At 54.4% G+C, this 18,506-nt stretch overlaps 1 protein-coding gene across 10 annotated transcripts in view; it reads left to right on the top strand.

Moving 5' to 3' along the window:
- Positions 1-18,506, top strand: part of DIP2 (disco-interacting protein 2) — a 191,227-nt gene that overhangs the window by 41,583 nt on the left and 131,138 nt on the right. For 4 of the 10 annotated variants that reach the window (XM_077644158.1, XM_077644141.1, XM_077644151.1 and 1 more), the window contains exon 1: positions 5,867-6,635. The exons of the other annotated variants lie outside the window; for them this stretch is intronic. In XM_077644158.1, the coding sequence (XP_077500284.1) occupies positions 5,882-6,635 (754 nt within the window). In that variant the 5' untranslated portion in view covers positions 5,867-5,881. Of the gene's footprint in view, positions 1-5,866; positions 6,636-18,506 lie in introns of those variants that run through there. 10 annotated transcript variants of the gene reach the window in all.

Genomic DNA, 18,506 nt, shown 5'->3' with positions numbered 1-18,506 from the left:
GGTGGGGCAGCCAGAAAAAGAATGTAAACCAATATGCCCCTGCCTGTGCCACTAAGTATAACAGGCTTAACCCAATCGTAATATAAATGAAAAGGCCCGAAGGCAATGTTGTGTTTTTGCCACCCGTAGGTGGGAAAATTAAACAATGGGGTAATGCTACTAAGCGACCCACAGCCGGGGGAGCGGGCCCGGGGAGTCTCCCCTGATCTCCCCTGGGACGTAGCGGAGGGGGTGGGACATAGGTTGTGGGAATGGGACTGAGGGAAGGGTTATGGGTAATGTGATGGGAATGGGGACAGCGAGATATTGACCCTCATTTTATCATCGCTCGACTCCTGTCTGGCCAGGACAGGGAGGGCGTCGATGTTGTCCAATGGTGCGGCTCCACTCACGGGATGCCCGACCACCAACGACGCAATAGCTCCGACTCGGAGATAGGGAATCCTAACCCGGGGCAGCTGCCTCGGGCTCCTCCACGACTTTCAGGGGTCCGGTTCGGACTGGCGGTTGTGGGCCGCCCGCTCCCAGCTACTAACCGTCAAGTGTTTTTCGCGGCTTTTCAGACTCCGGAAGTATGTGTGGTGGATCCAGCCAATGGAATTAGACTCCCGGGGACCCACCTGTGCTTCCAACCAACCAACCAACCTTGCACTTATTTCCTCCCCTGGCTTGCTCCACACCTACTGAGGAGGGAGTGTTCAGGGCCGGGCTGACCGGGCCACAAACCAAGAACCTGGCCGAGGGTGAGATAACCCGGGCCTACTCCACCGCTACTCCACAACATCGACGGTTTTCGCATCGGTCCTACTAAGGTCCCCCTTACCTCGGCGTCCCGCGCTCTAGCCTCACGGCCCCGCGGTCAGCCATCCCTGGCTGCTTCCCCGAGGACATCGCTCCCAAGGAGCCCTTCTGCTGGAAACCCCCGCGCGGACCTGGCCTCTCCGTGGCCAGAAACCGACGCGCCAGCCGGTAGCCACGCACGCCCCCGCGTGCAGAGGCTTTTTGATTTTCGAGCACTTTTTGAGCCCAATTCCGTGAGTCCAACCTGATTATGAAACCAGGCCTGCCTCCGCACAGGCATCGGACCTCACGTGCGCGACTGGCCGACTCAGTCGCTTGGGAGTCGCTGCCACTCCCATGGGGTTTTGCATCCCCAGAGGACGAGCCCCGGCCAGCCCATCCCCACCGCTGTGCGTTGCACCGGAACAAAGCCTAGTAGCCGAAACTACACCGGCCCGTATCCGGTGGCAGGGGGGGCCACGGGCAGGCCGCACAGTCGGATTTCCCCCCCCCCCCCCCCTTTAGGTCAACAGAGTGCCCCTCAGAATTTTCACGTTTTGTTGCCTACAGAAGAAGATTGGGCGTAGTATTGTTGAGCAAATTTGTCTCTAGCGTGCGCCGCATCTGCGTTTTTCCATGAAATGTAGTTCATTGTTTTAATTAATTCGTCCTCATCGCAAGCGTGCCCTTTAGGAAGGCAGTAGGCATAGCCGCACATTCCCTTAGCTGTTCCCTTATTTTCCTGTGTATACGTGTTCTACACAGTCTCCAATGCGATTCGCGGTTTAATTCTGGTACGCGAAATAGAGCGAATGGCTCCCAATTTTGTCTAGCTCGCACTTCTGCGGCATACTTCTCAGGGCAGAGTGACATTGTCAGTGGCCACGAATACAGAAAGTACTTACAGGTGCGGACATTAGTAAACGGAGAACGCGATTCCGTTCTAAGTGTAATTGGCTTTTTCTTTCTGAAGCTGAAGGTGAAAGGACGAAACATATCAACGGGCGTATTGCTAAAGCGAGTGATTGAATGATTCTCGCCTTTCATATTGACTTCCTTTTGTGCTCAAATATGTGCAAGCGGTTTTATGGTTCTATGATCTCGGAAATTTGCATCAGGTACCGGTTTTAATCACGAAATAGTTTTTATTTCTCAGTATACTTCACTATTTTGTGTGTTCTACTGTGGCACTAGGGAACGGCCAAATGCCACACGTTCAGGGCTTTCATCCGACGTTTTCTTGTTGTCTGACTGGTCATTGGCTGTTCAAGCCCACAGTGAAGCCGAGCGGTAGGCCAGATGATGGCTTGTACCCACTTAAATAATAATAATAATAATTGGTTTTTTGGGGAAAGGAAATGGCGCAGTATCTGTCTCATATATCGTTGGACACCTGAACCGCGCCGTAAGGGAAGGGGTAAAGGAGGGAGTGAAAGAAGAAAGGAAGAGGTGCCGTAGTGGAGCGCTCCGGAATAATTTCGACCACCTGGGGTTCTTTAACGTGCACTGACTTCGCACAGCACACGGGCGCCTTAGCGTTTCGCCTCCATAAAAACGCAGCCGCCGCGGTCGGGTTCGAACCCGGAAACTCCGGATCAGTAGTCGAGCGCCCTAACCACTGAGCCACCGCGGCGGGTATGTGCCCACTTGAGGAAACCGGTCTGCAGGCGATGCTGGGGCAGGCATTCCCTAACTTTCTTTTCTTTTCTGTTTTCGCCCATCAAAGAAGGACTCCCAAGTAAGGAATGAGGGTAACCCACCACCTCCCGAATCCGAGGCGGGTGGTCGGCCGCTAGGCCATGGCATTGTGTTCACTGCGGGGCTGAAGGGAGAACTACGCTACTGCCTTTTTTTTTCACGACCGCTATGCGCATGCGCGCCTCTTTTCCACCTCCGCTAGTTGAAAAGAAAACCGCCAACTCCTGCTGCGCATGCGCAGTCCATGTTAGTGACAGGCGCATGCGACAGATGGCGGCAGCTATCAAGCGCGCACTTTCCACTTCCCAGGCGCAACTAGCTCTCGTGGAATCGGATATCATGCGTGCGTCTCCCGCATGCGTCTGTTTTCAACCAGTAGCAGACTAGTTTTCGCCACTCCCCAGAGGGCGCTTTACCTTGCGAAGAAGGGTGTCTTAGAACGCGCAGCTGCAGAAAAAAATTTAACGAAGAAGATGACACATGTGCTGTGTGTGGTAAATCTGGAGAAACAATAGAACACCTCATCCTAAAATGCGATGGTATCCATCCCGATGTCGATGCAGGCACAGTCACTCTTCCTGAGGCCTTAGGGTTTAGAGATAACAATAGTCACATGTAAATAAATCTGCGGTGGAAATTAGCAAAAATGCGATTGGAGGATTGGTGGTACAAAAGCAGAGAGGTGACAGAAGTTTTAAAGTGTAGGAAGACGTTTTTTTAAAGGAAATGGCGAATTGTATTAACAACTTACAGCAGAGTAAACAAAAATAAAGGAAAAATACTGAGCATAGTGGCAACAACCACTGCCCCGTTTCAAAGGGGATGCTCCTACCTTCCATCCATCCATCCATCAATGAATCAATCAATCCGTCCGTCCGTCCGTCCGTCCGTCCATACATACACACACACACACACACACACACACACACACACACACACACACACACACACACACACACACACACACACACACACACACACACACACACACACACACACACACACACACACACACATACATACATACATACATACATACATACATACATACATACGTACGTACGTACGTACGTACGTACGTCCGTCCGTCCGTCCGTCCTAAGGCGGATTCAGCGAAAAGCTGGCCCCGCGGCGGCGTTGGCGAGCGCGCTGTTCATCCGTTAGCACGCGTTTGGCAGGCGGCGGCTCTGTGGAGGGTACGTCCGGATGCTTCCCTTTGACCGCGTGTCCTAGCGGCTTCGCGTTCCGCCTCTAAATTTTTCCGTTGCCGGTGCTTCGTCTCACGCCGAATCTGGGCTGCAGACTGCGGCTGATCTGACAGTCTTCCAAGGCAAAGCAGTTGTTGAAAATGGTTCCTATTTCGTGATCCCATTGGTCAAAGCTGTTGCGGCGGCCTTGGTTTCCTGGAAAGCCCGTAGCATGTGGTAGAGATCCGACATTCTGGCCTGTCTGGGTACCACGTGTGTGACACAGCTGCACGCCCCGCGCGACTTTTGCTCGGAGTGCTCTCCATTTTCTGCTGGGGAGCCCTATGCTTATAACGGTCGCGATGAGAGTCAGTATAGTTTTAGCATGGCGGAAACGTACTAGCGTGGGCGTATGCAGGATGGCCGCGGCTGCGACGTCTCCGCCATGCTGAAACTCGCCAACAGCAATGGGGGTCCTGTGCAGGGACATGCGATGCGTCGACACGTTTCTTTTCTCGGACGAGTCGGTTGACAGGACAAAGAGCGCAGTTTGTGTCATTTTCTTTTGTCCTCCGTGTTTAGCTGATCTCGTGTGTACGGCAGCCTCGGTTCGTGAGCGCCGTCCGACCAGCCGTTGTTCGCGGATGTTGGGCACTCCCCGTGCGGACCAGGATGGCGCGACGGTCTCGTGCACTCGCCGAGTCGTCCTGCCGGTCTAATGGCCGCCCTTCGCCTGACTCCTCTCGGCTCTGCTTGAGCCACGAGAGGAGTGTGACCTGCCTGTCGGAGTTGACTGAGCCAAGGGAGCAAATTGTCGCTCAATGTCGCCTTTCCCCGAGAGGCTCGCGTAATCAGAGTGAGCCACGTGGCACGCCGATAGCCTCATTCATTGGCCGAGGAGCGGCGTCGAGCTTGGCTCGTGAGTCGCGACGCGTAGCACGCGCCTCTTCCGCCCATTTGTGTGCACGAGCCAGAGAGCGGGATGAGCGGGACCGTGCTTCTCTGTCGTTGAGGGAGCAGGGTGTCACGCAAGCAGCAGTGGGAGTCGCCACAACGGAAGCTCTGTTTTTACCCAGGAACACGGACTGTTGGGCGAGTTGGTGCATTGCAAACACGTACAAGCGCACAAAAACAGACACGAAGAAGGAGAGTTAGACACCACGAGCGCTTTTTGGGTGACGCGCTCGTGGTGTCTAAGTCCTCTTCGTGTCTGTGTTTTTGTGCGCTTCTACGTGTTTGCTGTTTTTACCACCTGCACGTCACGCTGGTACTGCTGAGCTCCAATTTCCAGTTCACGTCAAGCTCCGTGCGTCTCCCTGCAAATGGGTAATTTTGCTCCGCATTGCACACGCGCTGTTCCCAGCATTGCCGAGGAAACGTTCGCTTGATCGTTTTCTCCACTCCCTTGTATTCCGTATGCACCGGCGGTTGTTCATCCCTAAGTGAACGCTGGAGCGAGGTTGTGCCGAACTGATGTGGGACGTGCACGTTTCACTGTCGGCAGTTGAGAAACTGGTTCAGACTGGAAAATATGCCACGAAGGACGGGCACATATAACTCTTAGCGCAGAACTGGCGCTAATGTTCTTGGTCCCCGTCCTTTGCGCCAAGCTTTCAAATCTGGAGCCAGCGAGCCCAAACCAAAGTACGAGTGAAACTGGTCTTTCCTTTGAGGTGGTCGATCGCAGTATGCTCACTGCCTTGGACTCTCGTCTCGCCTTGGCGGCAGCTTGCAGAGTCCGTTGGTTAAACCTACTTACGAGCTTGCTTGCGCCCGAAAACTAAACATTTTGACAGATTTGCCTGTCTGGTTGGGTTTGAAGACTTGGAATAAACTGCACATCTCGAACCAAAACTGTTTTTAACCCAACGTTTCGAAACCGACTCGGCTCCTTCATCAGGGGTGACTGAGGGCAGTGGCTAGCGTCTTTAAGTATGGAGGGGAGGAGGGGGGTCAAAGGGACGACAGCTATGATGCCAAAGGCGTGGGGGAGGGAGGTTAAGGCTGTTAATCACGTTGTCGCATTCTGGGGAGGTGGTGAATGGCGACTTTTTTTCGTTGAATTGAAGAGCGAAGTCCCTGGGCATACACTGGGAGCAGGTGTTCAAGGTAGTTAGGATGTGCCAGGGTTCCAGAAGGAGCCTTTTGTGGCAATTTGTTTCGGTTCCGAGGATGCGGGTTTCTTCGAAGTTGGCTCTATGGTCTGAGTCCTCGGAATGTCCGGCTACAGGATTGCGCTCTCTCGCGAAGTTGCGGACGTCGTTTTAGTGTTGCCCCCATTCGTGTTCCGGAAACAAGGTGTCTTGCACCCGTCGGGCCCCGCTGACTACAAGGTGTGGCCAGTGCCGGCACCACGTGCGGGGGGCGACGTCTTCCCCCTGTCGGCTTCTGTTGGGGACGGCGGGATATCTCGCTCAAACGGGAGGTACTGGACAGGGGGCCCCGTTCTCTCTCTCGGGGCCGCCTCTTTCTTCGTCCGGACTCATCGGTGGCGGCGCGCACAGGCGCTTCCGGTGGCGGCGGCGGCGCGAGTTGTGAATAGGCGCTCGTCCGGAGCGCCGCCCCCGGGGAGACCTCCTCTCGCGTTCCCCCTCGGCGCAGAGTGGCGCGCTGCTGGTGGCCGCCGCCGCTGGTTCAGTGCTCGGGCGGCTGCTGCTCGCTTCGCCGCTGAACGGATAGACGACGGACAGATCGGGGTCAGGCTGCTTTCTCCTCCGTGGGCTCCTCGGCTGTTGTCCAGCGGGCGCGCCCACGTGCCTTCTTGGGCCACCTGGTCGCAGCGGGCCGCGATGCAGCGTCCGCGCAAGCCCAGCCTCTTTGAGGCGCCCATTTGGAAGAGTTTGCCCTACTCGCTCTGGGCAGCGCTGCTTGACGACGTCGACGAGGAGTCTAGCGACGACGAGGATGACTCCGAGTCCTCGCTCTTCTCCTCCAGGGTCTCCTCCGAGGGCTGCCTCTCCGACACCGAAAGTGAGTTTCGTCTCCTTCTCGGGCACCAGTTCTCGTTCTGGGTTGAGCGAACGACTGTAGGCGCTTCTAGACTGAGAGTGGCGATTCAACCGTTCGTCGCGCACTTGATAGACAGCCGTTGCTCAGCTTTGTGTGTCGTTGTGTACGCCTGCGTATGCCTTTCTCTCGCTAACCACTTGTGCCGCCGGTCGTAGTGAAAGGGCGATACGCCGAGCTGTCACTGGTGCCGCTGACGCGATTTTTAATAACCTTCCGGTCAACCCTCGTTCTTCGAGCCGCTTGAATTCTCGTGCATGCTGTTCCTCTTTCCACCGGTTTTGTTTTACCGTTTCCATTTGCCGTGGCGCCAGTCAGATGGGCAGCGCACCGTGTAATTTTCCCGGCGGCGAGCCACTTCTCGACCAGCCTTGAAAGCGCTGGTGAAGCAGAAAATTTCGAAGAGTGCGCGCTCAAGACGCAAAACCGGATTCGCGCGTGGCGACCTCTCTCCGGCTCCAGGCGAATTTGCTCCAGGTGGCTGTGTGTGGCGTGAACCGGCGTCGGTCGAACGAAAGACGCGGCGAAACGGACAATGGCGCAGCACCATGACAGACGGGGGCCAACTGCGAAGTTCTTTCGAGCTTTGTCGGCTTTTAATGTAATTTGATCGCCGTTTGAGGACGTGCCGTGCGTTGGGGTAGGCGACGCAGCTGGATCATGATTGCGCCCTTATGTATCGGTGGCGTCCGGTTCGAAATTGCCGTAACGAAGCTTCCGCTCCTCAGAATTGCCGCCTCTTGCAGCCACTGGATTCTCTGTGCTTTGACGCCCGGAAAACCTGTCGTGGCGACTCGTCCTCCTTGCGCATTTAATTCGGTCCTGTTTGCAGATAGATCCCTCTTGGAATTACTTTGTGCGTAGAGTTCGCGTACTGTGTTCAGCCGCCTAGGCTCCGCGCCTGGAAGAATTGGAAATTATATTCTGTGGAACGTCATCTTCACGCACCCTCGTGGATAGCGCTTTTCCGGGGGGGTCCTCCCATGCAGCGCCCCGGCGTGCCCATCTAATGGTGGTCGGATGTGCGATGATGCGCCGCCACGTCACGGGTCCTCGCCGGCAGCCCCCGTGCGTGCGATAAGGGGCTGGCCGAAGAAGAAACGGAAGTGCGGCTCCCTTCGGCCCTGTCCGACCCCTTGTCGCGGAATGCGCCCGTTCCGCTCCGGCGCCCTCGTCGACGGCGATGACGTGGCACACTGGGCCCTTCCACAACCCTGCTCTTCGGTCGGCCTCTGCCTAATCGCACCGGGCGGAGTGGGGTGTCATCTCTGCCCTGAAAGTTTTGAGCATTTCTGAGCAGTTCGTGTTACTGCCACGCTCTGCGGACCTCTGAATTTGGGACGAGCCCTATGCCTCTTCGCAGCATGATCGCTGTCGGCGTGCTTAAAAGAAACGTGTTTTATGATTGATAGCCTCACGCTGCCGTCAGTAGCGTTCTGCGACCGACGCTGATGGGAGGAACGACCCGAGAAGATTTGGTTGTCTTCTTTCACCCCCCACCCCTTGGAAGTTTCGGAGCTCTAACGTTAGTTCAAAAAATCTAGGCGAGGCAGTTGGCCGTGATTTTCCTGAGCGGTTAACAGGACACTGCGATAGTCTAAAATCGCTGCCACCAGCCACTGCGGACTGGCGATAACTGTCTTCGGTTGATACGGACGGGATACTCACGCGGACTGCACCCAGCCCTGCTGTCGAGCTTCAGTGTTATCACTTCTCGGGTTCTGTATGGGCACAGTCTGGTGCCATGGTCGGATACCGACTGCAGCAAAGTTCAGCCGTCCGTGACCTTGTTTGCCGGTTCTTTACCTTGTGTTTGCGTGTCGGTGGTCGATAAAAGGCCCCAGCTGGTCAGGCGTGTCCCACGGCGAGGTCGGTGCACACGGACAGATGTGCTGCAGAGCTGCCGGCCGTCATTCGTAGCAGAAGCCGCATTGTAACTGCCGCAACGTCCCACTTTGTTCCGCCATGTCTGCGCTGGAAAACTGGTGCGCAGACCGATCGGTACATGCGTCAGTTTTGCCGTGGGCTGTGCGCGTGTTTCCCGATTGCGAAGCGTATTGTTAAGAAGTTGAGTCTGACTTGGTGGCCATGGAGTTTCTCCTCGAGTTTTCATTTTATACTGTCATTCAGCTCGAGTTGGGATAGTCGATGGCGGCATTTTCAGGAGCAGGATGTGTACACCGCGACAAATTCTCGACGGGAATACCGCAACGAAGCCTTGCGTTTTTCCCAGCTGCGAGACGCATTTGTGTGCATGCACTGCCTTAAATTCGCTTCTGCTTCCAGTTCTTGTCGTGCACGTGTGTTCGGGAGAGCTGAGAGTCGTCTTCCGTTGGGGGGCGGACAAAGACAAGGACTTGACAGAAGTCCACTTCTGTCAGACCTTGACTTTGTGCGCTGCCAGAACCAGAAATCTGGAGAATGGTCGCGTCCCGCTGAAGAGCGTGTCGTCGAAGGCGTACTTCCCCTCCTCCCCCATGCATGGTGGCAGTGGTTTTCTTGGAGGAACGAGCCGCCTCGTGATTCCAATCTCTCTCACCCCACGGCTATCGTATCGGGGTCGCGTACGGCTTTCCTTGCTCCCGTGTTCTGCCCGGTCGTGCTGACGATTGCCCGAGATAGCAGGATGGCGTGGGAATGCGTCGCGGCGTTCGAGGATAACGCTTGTGGAAAATGCCTTGCAGTAACTTCTGGTGAAGCAGGGCATTGCCAACAACCTCGTTACGAGACCGCACGGCGAGATCCGTCGTCCACGCGTGGAAGCACTAGCGAGATCGTTTTTTTTTTTTCCAGCCGCATCTTCCGTTTTACGCACGCTGGTCTGGGCGGATCATCATCGCCGCAATAAAGCGTCATGGCGGGCCGCGGCCGGAACGGAACTTGAACGAGCTTTGGCGAAACATTCAGTAACCCCCGTGTGCTGCTGCGCTGCCGCCGGAGCAGCGCGTGCGTCAACAACAGCGTCTCTAGAATGTGCTACGCCGGTTACTGCCCATGCGCGGGCCTCGCAGCGTCGGATTGTAAAAACGGGCGTGTGGCAGCAATCGCGTTAGCCCGAGCGATTGTTGCAACAGCAGATCTCCCCCTCCGCCTACCTCGCTGTCATCTGACATGCAGGTCATAGAAGCCTAGGCGGGGCGAACCTACTCATGTGCTGTTAGCTTGCGGTAAGTGTGGCAATAGCAACAGTTTCGCTAAAAACTGGATGTAAGTTCGTACGCACCAAAGCACTAAGAGGAAAGCAGAAAATTATAGTATACACACCCACCGTATACGTTTACGGTGTCAGTCAGCTCTCGCTGATTAATTATAGTATTGTTATCTTTAATGCGTTCGTGCTGAAACATTGGTTTTAAGATAGAGAAAGGCGCACTATCTCACTTCTCGGTGGACACCTCAAGCCCACCGTGAGAGAAGAGACGAATGTGTGCCGAAGAAGATGAGATATGGCTCCGGCGCGCGCTGCTCGGCCGAGGTCCTTAGAGTTCGGTATACTGCGTTCTGGCGCTGCACACCAAGCGAGGCAAATGAGGTCGAGCGCCGCGGTGTTCGAACTGAGAAAAGCGGCTGATGGCTCCTCGAGTGCAGCTGCCACCTTCTGAGAGACGCCTTTCCTGCAGTGCATTTCATGCTTACATCCATAATGTCGCATTTCTGCTTCCGAAGAGCAATTTCGGGTCATTTGTTCGCATTGCGCTGAATCCCGCATTGTTCGACTGTGATGCCTCGGCTGCTGGAGGACCGTCCCTCGGTGCGTGAACACCCGCGTTGCTTGCAGCTGCAGAGAGGGTTCGCATCCGCCGCAGCTGTTCGCGTGCACTCGTCGTTCTCGACTGCGCGATCCTGCAGGGGCGCGGAAGGATTGGAGCGCCGTAACGATTGGTCCCGGCGAAGCACGCGGGCGCGACAGCGCTCGCCCCCGCGTGCGCGGGCCGTTACCTCTCGCACGGGCGTCCAATGTTACGGACGCGTGCGTGTCCCACTCTGAATGTTCCCTGAGCGCGTGCCTCGATGTAGCGCAGCTGCGCCTGGAAATGGTCTTTCTCTCCCCGGCTGCCTTTGTGTGCGCACCCGGCGGCGAGGGCAGAAAAGAACAGAGAAAAAAAGGTGGTGCGTGTCCGGCTGGCGCGTCCCTCGTCCGGCCGTCTGACCGCCGGACGATCTGGGAACGAGCTGCCCTTCCGTTTCGCCGCCGCGCGCAGATGCGAGCAAGATGGGGTCGCACGACGACGGCCTGCTGCACCTCGCCCGAGATAATGAGCCGGGCGACGCGCATGCAGCGACCCCTGCCGAAAAAGGACTCTCCTCGCGAGCGTCCCCGTGCGCCGCAGAACTGCAGTGGCAACGTTCGTCTCCGTTGCAACAGCACCGGAGGCGATAGTGTGCGCGCGTTGGCTCAGTGCTGATCCCATCGTGGCGGGGTCTAACTCGGCTGCATTTCAGCGCAGGTGAAATGCGACGGACGCCCGCGCGCGCTGTGCGCGCCCCCGAGATGGTCTAAATTAATCCGGAGCCTCGCATGTGTCGCTTCGGGACGTTGAACCCTAAATACCACAGTGTAACGCTGAAAAATCGCCACATTTTGCCTGTTTCGTGCGCACGAAAGTTCTGGCGCCGGTACAACCGTAGTGGTAGAACAACTTGAGCGTCTTATTTCCTCCCAATCATCCTGGGATGCGGGGCTCGGTGTTGGTAGTGATGCTCGCTCGTTCTTTTTTCTTTTTTTTTTAGCACGCGCAGCCGCAGGGAAACGGTTGCAACAACGCGCACCGTGCAGATGATTCCAATAATGTGTTCTCGTACGCACCGGCCTCGCGGTGTTTCGGGCATATAGTCCGCGCCAGATAGCGCACGTATTCACTGTGTGTGCGCGCGCGTGTGTGCATGTGTGACAGCCCCTGCGTCGAAGACACTTCCGTCAGTTTGCGTCCACGCCCCGAGAGTGGCGTCTTCGCTCGGAGGCCTCGCTGCTCATCTCGTCTCGAGGCCTGTTGGCGGTATTCCAGACTCCGTGTCGTGCATCCACGCAGCTGGCGCAAAATATATATTTAAGCGGCGGCAGCATTCCCGCGCCGTGCTCAGGGGAAGACCGCACCCCTACCGCTGCGCGTGCGCACGCGTCCGGTAAACGTCTACGCTAGTTCGTCTCCGTTATGCTAAGTGTCTCTCCAGTGCCCGAGCTGTTTTGCTTCTGGCTGGCATCTGCCCGCTCTCCGGTAGCCCGGAGGATGTTCACAACACGGCCAGCGCACATGTCAGCGGAGCGTGTTGCTCGATTCCTAGCCTCTCTCAGCTTGTGTCACAAAACGGAGGCGGCTCCGGGGCTGCGCAGCCCGCATCACTGACCGCAGAAACCTGGCACGCTGCCACGAGGTTCGATTCTCGGCGCGTATTTTTGGGCGTGTCTGGCCGCCCATGAGGCAAGCGGCCGGGGGTCAGGGTTGCTGCTGCCTTGCGCCGGGCTATAACGGGCCCTGTTTGAGCGCCCTCCGCTTTTAACTCGCGCCCGGATGTTATCGCCCTTGCGCGTTGCCCGATACTGTGCGAGCCGCTTTCTGTGTGGAAGAACCCTGCACCGAGTGAGAAGCGGGTCTCGCTGTTTAACGGCCGCGAGGTACGCTTCTCGAATAAGGACTCGCCGTGTGCCAGCTTCCAGCTTACGGCACCGATTTAGAACTTTAATTGCCAATACCCACGTGAGCATGCTTCGTCAGCCGCACTTGGCTGGAGGTGGCATGTGCGCGCGTGTCATCTTTAGGTCCCGTGCACCGGTATTCTCAGGCTCCGCGAGGTTGTAGCAATTCGCATCAGACGATTACATTAATTTAATAACTGTAAAGAAATTAGTATGATTTAATTGCTTTTCCCGGTAATTTGTAATGTTATGACTTTCTTTTGATGTAATTAATTACTTTTCAGAAATAATTTCGCACCAAAGTAATTAATTACCTTCGAAATTACTTTAATTAAAGTACGCCGTAGGGGGACGGAGACTGGGTCTCCTAGAAGCTAAATTTACGGTGTGCAGCGCGGATGAGGCCAACAGACCGAGCGCCAGGAGTCAGCTACCTCTTTATTCTCCCTGGCGCGTGGCCCGGTACCCCCCTCTCGATCTGTCCATTCTGCTTTGAAGCCAGCGGCGTCCCCTATATAGTCCGCGCAACTTAGGGACGCAACTCGAGCAGGAGCATTAGCAGAGTAGAGTCCCTCTCTCGCGCTCGCCGCACTTTTTCTGCCGTACTCCCAGTCCCCGAGGAGGGGGAAGGGATGTTCCGAAACGGTGGCACTTACACGTGGCTTCGCCGAGGCCATGTTTGCCACTGCCGCTAATTTGTGATTACACTCTGACCCGAAGGTTCGACGTGCGGTGCGCTCAGAAGGATCGGGCCACTGTCGCAACGTTGCCATTGGGGGAAAAGTGGGGAAAGCTGCATCCTGCTTCGCAAATGGCGGTGCCAAGCAGTCTTTGTCAGGTAGAGGTGCAAGCAGTTATAGTAGTGAGAGGTTTTATTGGGGCACATTTCACGGGCATCCTTCAAGCGGCAAGGTGCAAGGCAGTGCTTGAGTTGCAGGTGGTGCACGTCTCGGTTCAAAACTATTCAGGATTGCACCGAGACACTCCCGAGGTTACGTCGGCTAGGGGCACAGTAGTGCCTGGTTCCACTCGCCGCCACCAGGGAGAACCGGAATGCATGCCACGAACATTACGAGCGCAGGCTGCCGAGGTCCAATCTTGGCACCACCGGGGCAAATGAATAAAGTTTCGAGACTCGTAACGATGGAGATAGCTCCCAGGAGCAAGGTGTTGGGTTCACTGCTCTTTTTTTTCTTTCTTGAGTGCATTGTAAGCGTCGAGTGTTCGGCCATGCCTGCGTTTTATTTGTTTAGTTGGCGTTGCCTTATCTTTGCAATGGCGCGCGATAGAAGAAGGAAAAGGGATGAGGGAATAGTTTTCTGGGGCTGAATTTGGCGAGAAGACCACAGAATATGTGCGTCCAGCGAGGTTGGCGTTTCTTTTGCTCTTGTTTGTTTTGCTTTTCGTATGCATGAAAACCCAAAGGTAATTTAAGAGTAACCGCATTACTTTTTTGGAAGTGTTTGCAATGTGATTTAATTACTTTTCCGAGCAGTAATTGATGATGTAATTTAGTTAAATTCGCGCGTTTCTTGGGAAGTAGTTAGTAATGTAATTTAATTCCTTTTCAAAAGTTACTTTTGCCGTGTACGATTCGCGTACGGTGCGAGAGGCGGATTACTTTGTTTTCTATTCGCGTTGCGAGCCAGACCGTTTGTCAAAAGGCGCTCTGGTGCTCCTTTCCCCAGCGGACGAAGCGAGCCTTTTTTTGGAGCGTAATCTCGGAGACTACAGACCTTTACTCGTGTTGCCACAGGCGGCCGAAGATAAAGGCGTCACGATGGGATTCCGGCGTGGGCTGGGTGGAGGGAGGTGGACGCGTCCACGTCCGAGCTGCGTCCCGTCTCTCACCCCCCTCCTTCCCACTTCTCGGCCCTTTAAAATTCAATTCGCTCTTTTCCCGAGCGGCAACGATTCTTCAGCTCCGGCCGTCCATTCGTGTTTTATATACCCCTCTCTCTCCCCCCCTGTCCGACGTCTGCCCACATTACTTCCTCGGCCGGCTCCGCAGTTCCGAGTCCATCAAGATTTACTGCTCCCTTCGTACGCGCAGCGTATCGCGTTCGCAGGCAACGCCTGTCCGCAAATTCCGCGGGGGAGTCCGGTCGGGAACGTGAGCCGGCGAGCGACTCCAACGGAGCGCCCGAAATTGCAACCGCGCTCTTTTCGCAAGCGGCTCCCGAGGCTCGCCGGAAAGGGAAACATGCTTCTGCGCTGCCGAGACTGGCAACCTGGTTTTGACGGTGTGTGGTAAACCTGTGGAAACAAACAGCTTATTCGCGAATGGGGTGGGGTCCGTCCGGATGTGGATGCAGGCACAGTCACTCTCCCCGAGGCCCCATGTTTTAGAGGCAACAATGGTCGTGTGGATGAATCTGCGGTGGAAGTTGGCAAAAAGCGATTGGAAGATTGGTGGCTCAAAGGCGGAGAGATGACATAGTGTTAGAAGTGTATAAATAAAAATGTATTTACCGAAAATGGTGACTATATAACCGATTTACAACATCGTTGAAGAAATGTCAAGAAAAAATGAAAAAAAAAGGCCGAGCATGGTGGCAGCCGCCACCACCCTGTTTCAAAGGGGACGCTTTATCTTCCATCCATGCGCTTCCCCCATGAAGGAGCTTTCCTCCTCGCCCAGCCTGCCCTGTCTTTACGCATGATGGTCGGCCGCGTCGACACGGAGGTTTTCCGCACCATTAGTCCTTCTCATGTAGAGAGGTTAACCTTTAGTCTTCCACGAATCATCCCTAGGGCTCAACTCCTTGTCCGGCGAAAGCAGCATATAAGAGTGCGACCGTTCATCCTAAGAGGTTGGGGGCCGGGCACGCTACCCGGCATTGACCACCGCTACAACTGCTTGAGCCTTCCTAATGCGTGGATTAGGTACGAATGTGGTGTGGAATAGGCAAGTGCAGCCCAGTCGCAATTTATAGCACGTATTGCCTTTATTCGCGCAATTTGCGGCTGGTTTAGTGTCATACACTTCCGGACTTTAACTGCAGAAGGTCACAGTTTTTAATAAGCAGCATATATGAAGGTTGATGAATTTACATCGGAACAGGGCATGACAGCGGAGATTGAAGTGTTGTCGATGGTTTCCTTGGGCCAACATTTAGTCCTTAAAATGTGCACAGGACCTCCTGGTCTCGCAGTTATTCTTTTCGCTGCCCAAGTTTCGTTTCCGGGGTCTGACGGTCACCGTTGCTCCCGAGAGGACGAAAAACCCGAGTGCAAGTACAGGTGCCGACTTTTCGTATTTCCCCGCCTTTGGTGACGTCACACCGTTTCGCCCAATAACGCAACTGTTTGGGCGACGCCCGATTTTCGCGTCGTTGCGCCACCTTACGCTTTGCCATTACTAATGTAATGATACGATCCGCGCGGTCGTGACGGGGAGCTTGCGAGCGCGACGCTTATCTGTCCTCTATCTCTGAGCTGTGTCGGCGCGCTTGCGAGAATTGGTCGCGTTAGTTTTCGCTCCGCTCGCAAATTCAGGTCCAGCAACTTTTCGTCGCGACGAGCGCCGCTTAACGTGGAAGAAAATTTGCCGGTGCGTGCCACCCTCGACGCAGAACTGAGCTGTTTGTCGCGCCTGCAGCTGTCACGTGACTGCGCCTTCTCGCCCTGCAGATGTGTTCTCCCACCGGCGTCGCACGTGACGTTTTCGGGTAACCTGACGTGGACAAACCGGATGGGGCTAAAATGTCCTAGAACAAATCTGAAATTTTTGCCGAAATTCTATAAACGTGCGAAAGCAGAATGGCATGAACGATAAGGACGACGTTGAAGACGGAGAATGCGCTGTCTGTGTCTTCGCGCCGCCGACAGAAGTTGACGAAGACGACGAATCGACGATGTGTGATGCACAGCGCGAGAGTGCGTTTCAGTTTAACCCGAGGCGTGTTCGGTTGCGGCGATAGGCTATAGCGCCTTCGCGCGGTGGCCAGCGGGGCTGATCTGTTCGCGCCGCCGCGGGTTCGAAACCCAGTCGCGGATATTTGATTTTCTTATGTGCTTCTTTCGCTTGGCACAAACCCACAAACATCGAAATATCTTCGCAAACTCACGAAACTATACTTCAGTTCCACTGCCATCTCATCGCAAGACAGTTTCCTTTGTGGGTGTTGTTACCAACCGTCATCTAAAATTCCATTATCATGTAGCGGAAACTTGCAGGAAAATTTCGTATGGATTAAGCGCACTAATCAAGGCCCGAAGTTATTTCCCTATCCATACATTATTATCCTTTTTCTACCCATTCGTCCATAGCCACTTAAACTGTGGCATTTCATCTTGGGGTAACGCTTATCATATTCATCATCTTAATGAAACTCCAAAAGCAAGCCATACGCATCATAACCTCTTCTTCCCTAACCTGACCCTTGCGCATTTTGCTCATGGATTTTATAAACGTTCTACCCATCTCCGCTCTCTATGTTTCATGATATCAGTATTCTATTTTTAAGATCTTTCGTCGTCAACTCCCTCTAAGCATCTCTCCTCCCGACATGATTATAAGCAACAACGTCACACGGTTCGCGCTGCATAGTACTTTTCTACTACCTAAGGTCAGAACTATGGGAAGCAGTGTAGTCGAGGGTTCGACAGCATACCGTCTGGTCAGGAATCATGGCTTGATGAGGTTCACTGGTCACTGACCAGTGTTGACCTTGGTCAGTGACCAGTGAACCTCATCAAGCTATGGGAAGCAGTGTCTTCAGTTTTCTGTCCCATCATTTTGGAATTCTTTAAATTTGGACATCAAGCAAACTAATATACTTGCTTTGTTTAAGTACAAAGTAAAACTTTTCCTTCTTAATATGTGTTTTTCATTACACCAGTGTTGTTTATCATATGTATCGCGGTATCTTACAGGGTGTAATTGTATTTATTCTGTATTCTTTTTCTTGTACTTAAGTCTGTCAGTTTTGCAGTTTGTTCTATATTCCCTGCTATTTATTGTCTGTGTTGCTTCGTAATATAGTTTGTGCAGATTTATCTTCTCTTTAGCTTCTGTTTTCTGATCAGTTGTGAATTGAAATTGATTCTCATGTACCTTGGGACCTTTCGCTGTATATTCTTGTAACTTCTTTTGGAATCACAAATGAACTTTCAACTTCAACATCGCAAGATCTTGCTCGGGTTTTACCCATCGGATTGTTTTGCCTTCGCGCTAGAAGGAAAAAATGACGAAGGAATTCTCACGTGGTGGCCTCGAAGGGCCCAGACCGCAGTGTCGGCTCTTGTTCAGTCTGCTGCGTGTGATGTCTGAACGCACTGAATTTCTCCGTGCGGGCGTCTTGAACGCTCCGCTTAATTTAGCGTGAGGTTCTCCGTATCGATAAGCCTTTCTAGGGGATCGTGGGCGTATGCTGGAGTGGTGGGGGGCGGGGGGGATTGCGCCATTAATCCAGGATCATTTGGGTGTTAGGTGCCCAGGATTGCCTCTGCGAGGCAGGCGCACGCGATGTCCGTGGCGCCTGGGAACGATGTAGCATGGAACATTCACTGCGCATGCGTAGTCTGTTGGAGTTCGCGTCCGTTTGGGAGCACAGAAATATTTATTATAGCCACCATGCACTTGACCAGCCGCCGCGGTGGCTCAGTGGTTATGGCGCCCGGCTGCTGAACCGAAACACGCTGGTTAGATCCCGGCCGCGGCGGTCGAATTTCGATGGAGGCGAAATTCTAGAGGCCCGTGTACTGTGCGATGTCAGTGCACGTTAAAGAACCCCAGGTGGTTGAGACTTCCAGGGCCCTTCACTACGGCGTCTCTCATAGCCCGAGTCGCTTTGGGACGTAAAAACCCCCATAAACTAAACTAAACCACTTGACCAGTGACCCCCCCCCCTTTTTTTTTCAGTCACAAATTTGTTAGGCATTTACTTGACGATTACAGTTTATTTATTTATTTATTTAATCTCTGACAGCGTGTGTTGCATAAGCGCTCAGAAAGGCAGCGGACGCGTCGTAGAAGAGCCCTCTTTCCTGTCAATAACCGGCAACAAGCCAGCAGGTTGCGCGGCCAGATTGTGATGAGCGTTTCGCCCTGCGCGCCTTCGCGTGTGAACGCCGGGAAAGCGGTGAGGTGTTGGCTGTGCTCTCGGGAGGAAGTGTAGGTGCGTGCGCGAGCCGACGAGATCGAATGTCGGTCGATGGACTGCGACCCGGTGTCGATAGCCTGGTTCGGCGAGGAG

Source organism: Amblyomma americanum, chromosome 1, assembly GCF_052857255.1.
Source record: "Amblyomma americanum isolate KBUSLIRL-KWMA chromosome 1, ASM5285725v1, whole genome shotgun sequence".
In the NCBI taxonomy this organism is placed as follows: domain Eukaryota; kingdom Metazoa; phylum Arthropoda; class Arachnida; order Ixodida; family Ixodidae; genus Amblyomma; species Amblyomma americanum.
This window is presented reverse-complemented; position numbering and strand designations above follow the sequence as displayed.